Source organism: Dendropsophus ebraccatus, chromosome 1, assembly GCF_027789765.1.
Source record: "Dendropsophus ebraccatus isolate aDenEbr1 chromosome 1, aDenEbr1.pat, whole genome shotgun sequence".
NCBI lineage: Eukaryota > Metazoa > Chordata > Amphibia > Anura > Hylidae > Dendropsophus > Dendropsophus ebraccatus.
The window spans coordinates 202224194-202236797 of NC_091454.1; the positions used below are offsets into that span (position 1 = coordinate 202224194).

At 44.6% G+C, this 12604-nt stretch overlaps 1 protein-coding gene across 1 annotated transcript in view; it reads left to right on the forward strand.

Annotated features, from left to right (window-relative positions):
• Positions 1-12604, forward strand: part of PPP3CC (protein phosphatase 3 catalytic subunit gamma) — a 36385-nt gene that overhangs the window by 21004 nt on the left and 2777 nt on the right. The window contains exons 5-12 of the mRNA XM_069944621.1: positions 2639-2784; positions 3082-3221; positions 3306-3383; positions 5057-5151; positions 9601-9726; positions 9946-10023; positions 11259-11340; positions 11553-11650. Coding sequence (XP_069800722.1) covers positions 2639-2784; positions 3082-3221; positions 3306-3383; positions 5057-5151; positions 9601-9726; positions 9946-10023; positions 11259-11340; positions 11553-11650 — 843 coding nt within the window. The remainder of the gene's footprint in view (positions 1-2638; positions 2785-3081; positions 3222-3305; positions 3384-5056; positions 5152-9600; positions 9727-9945; positions 10024-11258; positions 11341-11552; positions 11651-12604) is intronic.

Below are 12604 nucleotides of genomic sequence, written 5' to 3' on the forward strand. Positions count from 1 at the left end.
ACAATATAACGATTTTTCGCACAATAATCGTCTCGTGTAATATGTCCCTTAGAGGAGCCTTCTCTTTGACTCTTTAAACGTGACTAAAAACGTTGGAGACTTCTTAAGAGTCAAACTTTGACTTGAAGAAAAAGCTACCTCCAAAAGGGAGTGTCGGAGAGCTGCTTAGCATCATTCTTTACAGGATATGACAAGGATATGCCATGATTATGATCAATGAGGGTCTGATCTCCGAGACCCCCTCCTGCCCTGAAAATAGAGGTTGTGTGAGTACTAATTCTGTTGCTGGCCTCATTCACTTGAATGGCGCTGTGCTGCAGTTCCCCTGCGTAGCAGGTAGTCGAGTGCCACTGTGAAGTTGCACAGCACTACATTCTCAGAATAGGTGGGGGCCCCATAGATCTGACCCCAGCTTATAATAAAGTGATGCCATATTCTAGTTTAATGCAATCTTTTTATGAGATGGAAAGCCCCTTTAACACATTGCTGCCTGTTATTGTATTTTGCTCCTCTTTGATATATCCCTCTCATTTTCCTGTTGGTCTGTACACATGGTCTTCTACCACTACTGTGACCACTGTTTCTGGTAGTGCAGCCTCTGTAGTGTATCTAGCTTCAGCATCCTGCATTTGTCTGACCTGGGTACATGCACCGTGCCACAATACCCAATCCCTGGATTCTGCTGTGTCACTTGCTGTCTCAGTGCTGTGGCTTTGCCCATCTGCTGCGCAGCACCATGTGTTCGGCTACTTAGATATGTATATCCCTTAAGTACCTCTGACTGCAGGCTGAATTAGGCACCATTTATAAAACCCGCTCTGCGTTCCACCTATAATTGTATTCTGTGAACTCCGCTACCTGCATGCATGATGTGTGGTTAATCCTGCTGTGCACTGCTGCTCCCCGTACCAATCTGTTACTCCATGCCCATCTGTGAGGTTCCCATCCAGCTGCTATCAGTGCCATGCACAGGTCAGTGTGCCCATCTGCTGTGCCTGCTGCATCCATTGTCTGCCTCTGTCCTGCTGCTGCTACCTGTCTGTGTGTATATTGGCTGACACTTTATTACAGTCCACTTTGCAGCTTCTGCCCAGGCACTATTAAAGGAGACTCCTTAAAGAAAACCTGTAACTGTAACAGACTTATTTAACCCTAAGGATGAGGCCAGTTTAGTACCAAAAAGCGTAAGAAAAAATTTCAGCTTCACATTTTAAATCTTTTTTTTTTTTTTAACTTTTTGATGACTTTTTATTCTTTTTTGTAGGGAAGTGGGTTAAATGGAATTATATCCTATGGATGATACTAATATTAATAATAGGGTATTTTTTCCCAGTGACTTAAGGGGGATATCAGGATTATAAAAAGCACAGCTACTTTCTTGTAAAAACAGCACCACCCCTGTCCTCAGGTCGTGTGTGGTATTAAAATTCAGCTTCATTCACTTCAGTGGAACTGTGCTGCAAAATGACAGACAAACTGGGGAAGGGAGAGGTGCTTTTTTTTCAAGTTATTTATCACATTTTTTGTTAGTCCCTGTAGACTCCTGATTTTTTTTTTTTTTTTTTTTTTGGGGGGGGGGGGGGGGGGGGGGTCCTGATGATGAATTTAGAGTGTCCCCTTTATCTGTCTAACCACATAGATGCCGCAGTAACAATTGGAACTTCTGCCGAATGGTTTGGGATCAGGACAGGTTAAAGGGGTTATCCTACGCTACAAAAACATGCCCACTTTCTTGCAGAGACAACACCTCCCTTGTCTCCGGTTTTGCAACTCTGATCTATTGACGTGAATGAAGCTTAATGGCAAACCACAACTGAACTGGAGACAAGAGTGGGGCTGTCTCTGGAAGAAAGTGGCCATGTTTTTATAGTGCTGAATAACCCCTTTAAATTAGAGAATCATGTGATAATATAATAAAATGATATTAGCGAGTGTAATTTCACTCACTCCATAGTGCCTTACTGGGGAGCTGTCATGTGTTATATCATAAGAGCCGCTGAAGGGCCCCTGGTATAACTACATAAGGGTATCATACTTTAAATCGTATGTTGTATGCCTTCTTAAAGGGGTTGGCCACCATATGCTAAAGGTATTATTTGCCCAATAGTATAGCTAAGCCACCTACTGATCCCTGTTTGCTCCTGTTGTGGTCATATGAAAAGTTCCACTCCTTGCTGTGCCATCCTTCTTGGCACTGTGAATGGCAATCTCTTCCATAAGATGGAGGAGCACATGACCATACACCTCCCTCCACATCACCTGTATAGGCCTATACTGCCCATACACCTCCCTCCACATCACCTGTATAGGCCTATACTGCCCATACACCTCCCTCCACATCACCTGTATAGGCCTATACTGCCCATACACCTCCTACCACATCATGCCTATACTGCCCATAGAGATTGACATGTTCGGAGGTATGTTGATTTTTTTTTTTGAGGCTTTCCCATCTCAGTGACCTCAACCTATTCGGAGAATGGGGGTCTGCATTCTGCATCCAGCATGTGCGCTGCTCCTTCCATTCAAGCCTATAGAGTTATGGAAAGATTCCAAGCAAGCACCATTGTGTAGTTACTGCCTGTAGTTTAGGGTCTGGCTATGTCTATGCATTTTATTATTGATCATTTCCCCACAGGTAAAATTAAGTATTCGGAGCGAGTGTATGACTCCTGTATGGATGCCTTCGACTGCCTCCCACTAGCAGCTCTGCTCAACCAGCAGTTCCTGTGTGTGCACGGGGGTCTCTCCCCTGAAATCTCTTGCCTGGACGACATCAGAAAGGTGAATCCCACCCGCCGTACTGTCATCTGACAATATTCGTTAGAATTCATGTCTTTTTTATAATGCCACTTTTAATATAGAACTAGTTTTATAAATAGGATTGGATTAGATATCAGTCATACTGGCTTTGTATTATAGGTTCACAATGGCACTGTGGTTACTTTACCCTTGTATAGCGTGACGTACGTTGGAGTAAAGTATACCAAATGCACGCCTCTTAATACATTGGGTCTGATATAAAGCCTTCCTTGGTGGTTCCCGTCTTTCATATTCTCCTTATTCTTTCCGCCCCCTCAGTTAGACCGATTCAAGGAACCCCCCGCCTTTGGACCTATGTGCGATCTGCTGTGGTCTGACCCGGCTGAGGACTACGGCAATGAAAAGACTTTGGAACATTTCACCCACAACACGGTTCGTGGGTGCTCCTATTTCTACAGGTAACAAGACAGCAGTCCATTGTATATACTGAGCACAATGTGACTTTTATGTTCTCTATCTTATTAACACCTTGTGTATTTCAGCTACCCCGCGGTGTGTGAGTTCCTGCAGAGCAACAACCTCCTGTCTGTGATTCGAGCCCATGAAGCACAGGATGCTGGGTAATGCTGCACCATCACTATTCTCAGCCTAGACCAGGGGTGTCAAACTCAGGCCCTCCAGCTGCTGCAAAACTACAACTCACATCATGCCTGGACAGCCAAAGCTTTTAGCTTTGGCTGTCCAGATTTGATGGGAGTTGTAGTTTTGCAACAGCTGGAGGGCCAGAGTTTGACACCTGTGTAGACGGTTAAACCATGCAGATGTCTCACCAATCCTGAGCCCCTGCTGTGCTGTCGGAGTTATGGCGGACAGGCGGCCTACACAACATTAGGTTGATCAGTGTATACTTTTGACAGTATGGGATTTTTTAAAAAAGTTGTTGATAAGATTAGAAAAACATGTCTGCCCCCCTCCACCCGAAACAGGTTGTCTATGGACGCTGCTTGGTATTCCACATATTTACCCACAAAGCATGTGGATAAGAGGGGCCTTGTTTTTTTCTTGATCTTATACAACCCCTTTAATGTGGGTCAAAGAGATACTAGTTTTCCATAATGAGAGTCTCTCATAAAGACGTGTGGAGACTTGGGGTCCATTTACACAGAAAGATTGTCTGCCAAGGTTATCTGCCAAAGATTTGAAGCCAAAGCCAGAAACAGACTATAAACAGGGATCATGTCATAAAGGAAAGCCTGAGATTTCTCCTCCTTTCAAATCCATTCCTGGCTTTGGCTTCAGATCTTTGGCAGATAATCTTTCTGTGTAAATGGGCCCTTAGTTGTTCCTGCTCCACTGGAAATTCTGAAAAGAAAGGACATGCAAATAGCTCTCACACCACTTAGGCAAAGTGTTGAGTGTTTCACTCCATCTAGGAGTCTTAGAACATTGATGGGGATATAAGTCAAGCCAGAAATCTCTTCAAAAGGAAAGACCACCCATCTGCAGACAGCTGTTTCAGAGTCTTGCAGTCATCTGCAGTGGCATGGCAGATAGGTTAAGGACCAGGAGGTCATTTCTGCAGGATTCTGATACAGGAGCTTGCAAAATGCCCTACAGGTGTACAAACGTCTGTCACTTGTATCTTTAAAGGAGAAGTCCGGCGAAAATTTTTATTTAAGTATTGTATTGCCCCCCCCCCCCCCCAAAGTTATACAAATCACCAATGTACACTTATAATGGCAAATGCACATAAAGTGTTTTTTCCCTGCACTTACTACAGCATCAAGGCTTCATTTTCTGGATAAGATGGTGATGTCACTTCCTGTATAACATGGTGATGTCACTTCCTGTATAACATGGTGATGTCACTTCCTGGATAACATAGTGATGACACACCCCAACTCCCAGAGCTGTGCGGGCTGTGGCTGCTGGAGAGGATGATGGCAGGGGGACACTGAGGGACACAGGGCACTGGAGGGACACTGAGCATCCCCCTGCCATCATCCTTTCCAGCAGCCACAGCCCGCACAGCTCTGGGAGTCGGGTTGTGACGTCACCATGTTATCCAGGAAGTGAAGCCTTGATGCAGTAGTAAGTGCAGTGAAAAAGCCCTTTATGTGCATTTCCCGTAATAAGTGTATATTGGTGATTTGTATAAGTTTTGGGGGACAATACATTACTTTAATAAAAAAATTCACTTAACTTCTCCTTTTAATAGGGCTAGCATACAGAGACATTGATGTATGGATATAGGAGGTTGACAATTTTCCACTCTTGTATTCCTTTTCCACAGTTACCGAATGTATCGGAAGAGTCAGACGACTGGTTTTCCTTCCCTCATCACCATTTTTTCTGCACCGAATTACCTTGATGTCTACAACAACAAAGGTTAGATGATGGCTCCAGTGTATTTGGGTGTTGTCCTGCTGAATTTTTAAGGGGAATTGCAACTTTCTTTCGTGTAGACAAGTTGGAAGATAACAAAGCCTAGGGAATGTCAACAGGAACTCCAGCCGACTGTCAGAACAAAGCACATCAGCCCCTTTGAAGCTGGTCAGAGATATCCATAAATCGAAATCTCCATCCACTGCTTCTTTACAAGTGGTATTGATTGAATAAAACTTCAAAAGAGGCACTGTGTTAGAGATTCTGTCTCCAGGGCTTCTGGAGTCTTTAATCCTCACGTTGAGGGTTAAACTGGTTTGCTAATGTGTGAGTTGATAATGGTCATGTGACAGAATGTGGATCACTGAGCTGCGGTCTGGATAGTCTGGGGTGCGGAGTCTAAGGGTGTTATTACACGGGCCAATGGGGGCCCGATAATAACTGTAAACTAGCACATCAGCGATTGTTTACTGGGCCTATTACATGGCCATTACCATTATCGTTACCGATGTCCTTCCAGCCCTTGCTTAAATTGTATACATTATCTATCCATGCTGCAGGGCTCCTCTTGTTCTCTGCTTCTCCCCGGGTCCCGCACGCTCCAGCTTCAGAGGCCGTTGACCTGGGGAGAAGCAGAGCGCAAGAGGAGCCCTGCAGCATGGATAAGTAATGTATTCTGTTTGCATATCGCCAGCCGCCGTCCACGCACCGCTATTACACGTAGCGATGCCCGATTGGCGCCCTACAATTATAGGTCCAAACCTATATCAACGATCAGCCACTGACAACGATCAACGGCTGATCGTTGTGTTTATTACACGAAACGATAATCGGATGGATTAAGGGTACTATTCCACAAAGCGATTTTTTTTAACGATAAACGATCTCAAACGACCGCTATGGCGAACGTCCTGAAATCGTTCACCCAATTACACGGAACGATACCCGTTACTTATAACCGTTCACGCTGTTGTCGCTACTGCGAACGACGTCTTATTACATGCGAACGATTTGCAAACGATCAAAGATAAAAATAGGTCCAAATCAAACGACCAACAATTTTTTTTGTTGGTCGTTTAATCATTGCCTGTTATTACACTAAACGATTATCGTTCAAATCCGAACGATCCAAGGAGTTTTCGAACTATAATCCTCCCGCGTAATAGTGCCTTAAGGGGTGATAATCGGCCAAATCAAGCCAATTACCGCTCCGTGTAATAGAAACAACAATGATAACAATCATCGGCTGATCATTGGTTTAGGTTTGGACCCAGACGTGTTGGACGCTGGCAGCTGACACTTACCTAAACACCTGATACTTTACCTCTCCCCGCTTCCAGTCTTCTCTCCTGAGCTCGTTTACTAAAATGATTGGGCTGTAGTTAGCCCCTGTCATAGGAGCCTAAGGGATCCCTTGGTTTTCTTCAAATTTTCTGGTAAATTTTCAGTGCACGGTTCCTAGAATAGTCATTGGCTGGCTGTGGGAGCCAGGATGTAGTTGGAGACAGGGTTGAGGTTTGTCACCAGGAAAACAAGAAGTGACAAGTCAAGGGATGAGACAGGAGTGAAGGAGTTAGCATTCAGTCGGGACCAGGAAGATCACTACAAGTACCAGGCGTAGTATCCAGAGGGCAAGGCAGGTGTGTAGTCAAGAAAAAGAATCAGAAACAGGAGACATACAGTCCCTGATAGAAGTTCTGTCACTTCTCCATGTTGTGGAAACCAAAGCTTATAACCTGATTTAAAATTCATCCATTGGTTTTAGAAAAGACTTATATGAGTGGTCGGTTACTTAGTGGGTGTGTATAAAAAGAACTCCAGCACCCCAGACCTTCACTTCAACTGCAACTTGACAACATGCCAAGAATCCACCCTGTGACCAAAGCCTGGATTATCAAGAGGCTGAAGACCAGATCCACCGCAGAGGTGGCCGACACCTTTAAAGTGTCTCAGCGTCAAGTACAAAGAATTAAAAAAAGATTTGATGAGACTGGAGATGTTTTTGACAAGCCCAGGTCCGGCAGTCCCCACAAGACAACAGCTCAGGAGGATCGATTGTTGGTTCGAATATAAAAAGCCAGCTCTTTCACTGCAGCCGGGCTCCAACAGGCCTGGTCACCTCATGTCCCTGTGTCTGCTAGAACAGTCTGTAGGATTCTGTCTTAAAATGGCCTTCATGGTGGAATCAGTGCCCAGAAGCCAGCACTAAACAAAAGGCAAGTAAAAAAACGTGTGGCATTTGCCAAGGCCCACAGCCTGCTAAATGGATGGACGCTGGAAACAAGGCAGGAGGTGGATTTCTCAGATGAATCTTCAGTTGAATTACACCACAGCCGCCGCAAATACTGCAGGAGACCTACTGGAGCCAATATGGATCCAAGATACAAGATGGTGGTGGAAGTTTTGTGACAGCGCGGAGTGACTGAGACTTCACCTGCCTGGGCTGTAGACGAGGAGCTGCGCCATGTCTGATAACGAAGACAACTTTGATGGAGATGATTTTGATGATGTTGGGTCTCGATGACTTGGAAAATGCAGAAGAGGAAGACCAGGAGAATGTTGCCATCTTACCTGCCGGTCAGGGGCTGCAAGCAAACCAGAAGCGCATCACAATGAAGATGTAGGTGCTCCAGGACTGGCTAGCCTGGTCACCAGACATGGACATCATTGAGCAGGTTTGGGGTAGGATGAAAGAGGAAGCTTGGAAGACCAAATAAATTTTATGAATCATAGCGGAAACGCATGGAAGTCACACAAAATATTAAATATGGCACCACAGCTTCATTCACCAATGTTAGGAAACAGAGCTTTGTATTTGAAGTGAATTTTTTGATTTTCACATTACTTTCTGTGAGTGACAATACTTTAGTCTTGCCAAAATCTGACCTCTCTGTGTTCAATAAATGTTGAGTCATTTCCAAAACCAATGAATTAATTTTATGGGTCCTATTCCACGGGCCGGTGGGGGCCAGATCAATAATGTAAAGAGCGCCGATCTAGCAGATCGTTGTTTACTGGGCCTATTACATGCACGGCCCGATAATCGTTTAGCGAGGGCTGCAGGGACATCGTTATCGATGTCCTTGCAGCCCTTGTTTAAACACCATACTTTACCTAAACATGTTGCAGGTCTTCTCCTGCACTCCCTCTTCCTCCCGATCACGCGCGCAGTAGCAGCTTCGGTTCAGCCTGTCTTAGCTGACAGACCGCTCAGCCAATCACTGGCCAGGATTGGCTGCTGCTGCTGCGCACAGGATCAGGAGTCAGAAGGAGCACAGGAGAAGACCTGCAACATGCATAGGTAAAGCATGGTGCTTGTGAAATCGTCGGTTGCCCGCTATTCCACGCAGCGATGCGAGGTCGGGGCCCGATTCTTTTAGGTTTGAACCTAATAAACGATTAGTCGATGACACGGCCGTATCGGGCCAATTATCGCTCCGTGGAATAGGACCCACAGCTTTGGTTTCCACAACATGGATAAGTGACAGAACTTCTGTCAGGGACTGTAGGACAAGAGCCAAGCAGGAGCATAAGCAGGAAATAACCAGCAGTCGGGAACAGGAGTAGTACTACAAGTATCAGGCGTAGCATCTGAAGATCTAGGCAGGAGTGTAGTCAGCGACCAGAGCAGGAGGCCGTGGGCTGCAACTGGAGACAGAAAGCAGAGCGGCAGGAGGAGAAGCATCTGGTTGCCTAGCAACTGGACGCAGCTGTCAGTAGACTATATGGCTGCTTGTTGGGATGTAATACTGGAAGCTGTGAGGTGAGTTACAGTATCTCCCTGTGGTGCCGGCATTGTGTACATTTTATTGACATTTTACATTGGGAAGAACTGCGTTGTCTCCTGTATAGGTGGATTACACTCTTACACCTTGTAAGCGGGAGGGAATGATGGTTTTGATGGTGGACGGGAGGGGATGGGTTGTAAGTTTATGAGGAGAGATGAGCGAACCGGGTTCGGGTTCGAGTCCATCTGAACCTGAACGATCGGTATTTGATTAGCGGTGGCTGCTGACCTTGAATAAAGCCCTAAGGCTATGTGGAAATCATGGATATAGTCATTGGCTGTATCCATGTTTTCCAGACAACCTTAGAGCTTTATCCAAGTTCAGCAGCCCCAGCTAATCAAATGCTGATCGTTCGGGTTCGGATCGACTCTAACCCGAACCCGGTTTGCTCATCTCTAGTTATCAGGCATCACAAGTATCATTCTAAAAATTTGAGACGTCCGCAACTGCACCCATCATACGAGTTATAAAGATCTCAGTCAGACTTTCTGTGCTATACGAAGATAATAAAATATTCTGCATACGTGTGAAGCTGTCGGAGCTTGTGCTACCACCGCCACATGTCTTTGTAAGGAGCAGCTACTGCCGCTGCCTGTGTGTGTGGGAGTCTGTGCTAAAGGCGTCTGCAGCATATGTAAAATTGCTTCTTATTGTCTCCTTACAGCCGCAGTGCTCAAGTATGAAAACAATGTCATGAATATCCGTCAGTTTAATTGCTCTCCACATCCTTACTGGCTGCCAAACTTCATGGATGTGTTCACGTGGTCCCTGCCCTTTGTTGGGGAGAAAGGTAAAAAAAATGCACAACATAGCAACGACATGTTCTGAAATTACCTGTAAGGATCCTTTTCTGCATCTGCATCTATACTGAGAGGGTCTTTTCAATGGTTGCGTTTACCTTACCAGAACAACAGTGCGGGAACGTGTCAGTCTAACAATCCTGCATATTGAACATATATAATATAATGTTGTTGACCTTGTTCTGCTATCTTGCTCCTTTTCTCTCCAGTTACGGAAATGCTGGTGAATATTCTCAGTATATGCTCGGACGATGAGCTGATTTCAGATGGAGAAGACACGCTGGAAAGTAAGGCGAAGTTTTCTCCTATTTTTTTTGCTTTTCTTATCACAACACTTTTTTCAGCTGTTACTTCAATGTCAATTTCAATCTATTTAGGCAGTCAGGGCACTCGTAAGGATTTTATATTACCTAGAAACCACCGATTTAAAGGGTTTGTCCAGTTTAAGAAAAAACATGGCTGCTCTCCTGTCCTCAGCTTGGGTGTGAATGGAGCTGACTTGTAATACCAAACACAACCTGAGGAGAGCAATGGTGCTGTTGCTGCAACAAAGCAGTTGCGCTTATCCTGCATAACCCCTTTAAATGTTCATAAGGGTCCATCATAATCCATTTTTCTGGGTCGTTTATAGAGTTATATCTTGCACAGCCAAATATAAAATTTGTGACAGAGACCCCAAACAGATCCTCTAATACAGATGTGAACAGAACTAATATTTCTGCCGCCTTAGAAGCAAGCAGGAGCGAGGAGCAGGTAATGTATGCTCCTGGGCTGTGAGGCTTAACGGCGCTGGGTTTACCATACTCGCAGTGGGATGACAATCCTGCTGCGAGTATGTCAGCCCATTGAAATGCATGGGCAAGTATCCGCACCAGATTTCACAGCAAATTCGCAATGAGAAATCCGCTGCGGATACATTGTGTGTGTGTGAAGGCTCCCTAAAGGGGTATTGCCATCTGGACATTTAGGACATATCCACAGGATATACCATAAATGTCCAGTTGATGTGGGTCATACTCATGGGACCTGAACCTACCTCAAGCCTTGAAGCCTTCTGGCTCTTTCTGGCATTTATGCATCCCCTTCAATCACAGGCATATTCTCCATTATGTGAAAATACCAGAGTTACAGATTATTTGTGTAATCTCAGATAGTCCATTGTATAAAGCGGAAGGGGTCTTTGCCATGTGCACCAGCCACTTGTACCCTACTCCTCTCTGTTTCTGATCTACAGTCTCTCATTTACTAGTCTCAGCTTCATGTATTGGTATAGAGAGAGTAGGGGAAAATGTGATGTTCTCAGACATCCAATGTAACTGTGTATATATATATATATATATATATATATATATATATATATATATATATATATAAAATAATTAGGTCTGCCATTCTTCTTTGCAGATTTCTTGTGTTATCATTTAGTAAATTATGTAGCATACCAAAATATTTAGCAACTTCCTATACAGGTAATTGTGTAAGGAATTTCCATTGAATTAATAAATTCTGTGTTTCCTTCAAGGTGGAGCATCTGTGCGTAAAGAGATTATACGGAACAAGATCCGAGCCATTGGGAAGATGGCCCGTGTTTTCTCAGTACTCAGGTGACATTCTCAGACACATCACACTATTGGATTAAAACACATCTGACTTCTGCATGAGGGGACCACATGTAGATCAACTAAAAAAAAAGCTTCACCCAGACTCGCTTGCATAAAGAACTATACAAAAGTAGTGGTAACTTTGGATGAGGAAAAACAGTTTGTACTTGTGTTACTAGTCTCCAGGTATCTGATTTATGATATTTCATCCTCAGGGAGGAAAGTGAAAGTGTGCTGACGCTGAAGGGCCTGACACCCACAGGAACGCTTCCCCAGGGAGTCCTGTCTGGAGGAAGACAGACCCTGCAGAGCGGTAAGTTTTATAGTCTTGTGTTGTCTCTGTGTCTGTGTCTCTGTGTCTCCATGTGATAGTTCCAGGGTTACAATTTGGGCCCAGGAATACTGTGACCCTGGATCCAGAATGCAAACATTTAGCTAATTCAGGGGAATTCACAATGCACTGCAGGATCGTCTCCGGGGGACACCAGAGACAAATAGGAGCAAGGTAAAAGGAAGCAGCATCCAGAGTGTAAGGAAGAAATCATAAGCAGTTTTTAGGCCCATCACCCACAGCAACGTTTCACAGTTGGATACATCCATTAAAATGGATACAGCTTCTATATAGAGTTTCCCTATTAAAGGTTTATCACCAGTGAAATATTGAGACATGCGGCCGTTACAGTGAATAATTGGTTGTGGCAGTCGCCTGTCACAGTCCACCACGACATTGCTGAACAGAGACCAGCAAAGTAGGGAAGAAGGAGGGCAGAGGATCATCCATGTGTCTGGCATAGTCCTTATATGAGAGAAATGATGTGAGGAATGTTCTTCCTCAGCCTCTCCTCCTCACAAGTCCGCACAGGTAACCCTCTTGGTGCAATGTTATGTTGTGCTGGAGGATCTCACAATGAGTCCTGTATTCCTAGGGATGAACTGGAATAACCTGTCAGGATCAGCATGAGAAATTCATGGGGTTTTGTCTCCCTTTATCTGCAGTGTTCATATACCCAGAATGTATATATGGATCTGTATGACTTTACATCAGCATTATAAGCTTCCCGTATACAGTGTATATAAGGAAAATCATTACCTTGCTTGGTATTACAGCCACATTGTTGCACATCCTATCTATGCCCACGGTTGTCCCATATTCCATTTAGTAACTAATACATACACAGCCCCAGGGAATCCCTTAAGGAATTGTGTCACCAGTTTATTAGGCTCCCCTGATTGTGTGTATAGGAGGGGTAAATCCATGTGACCCAGA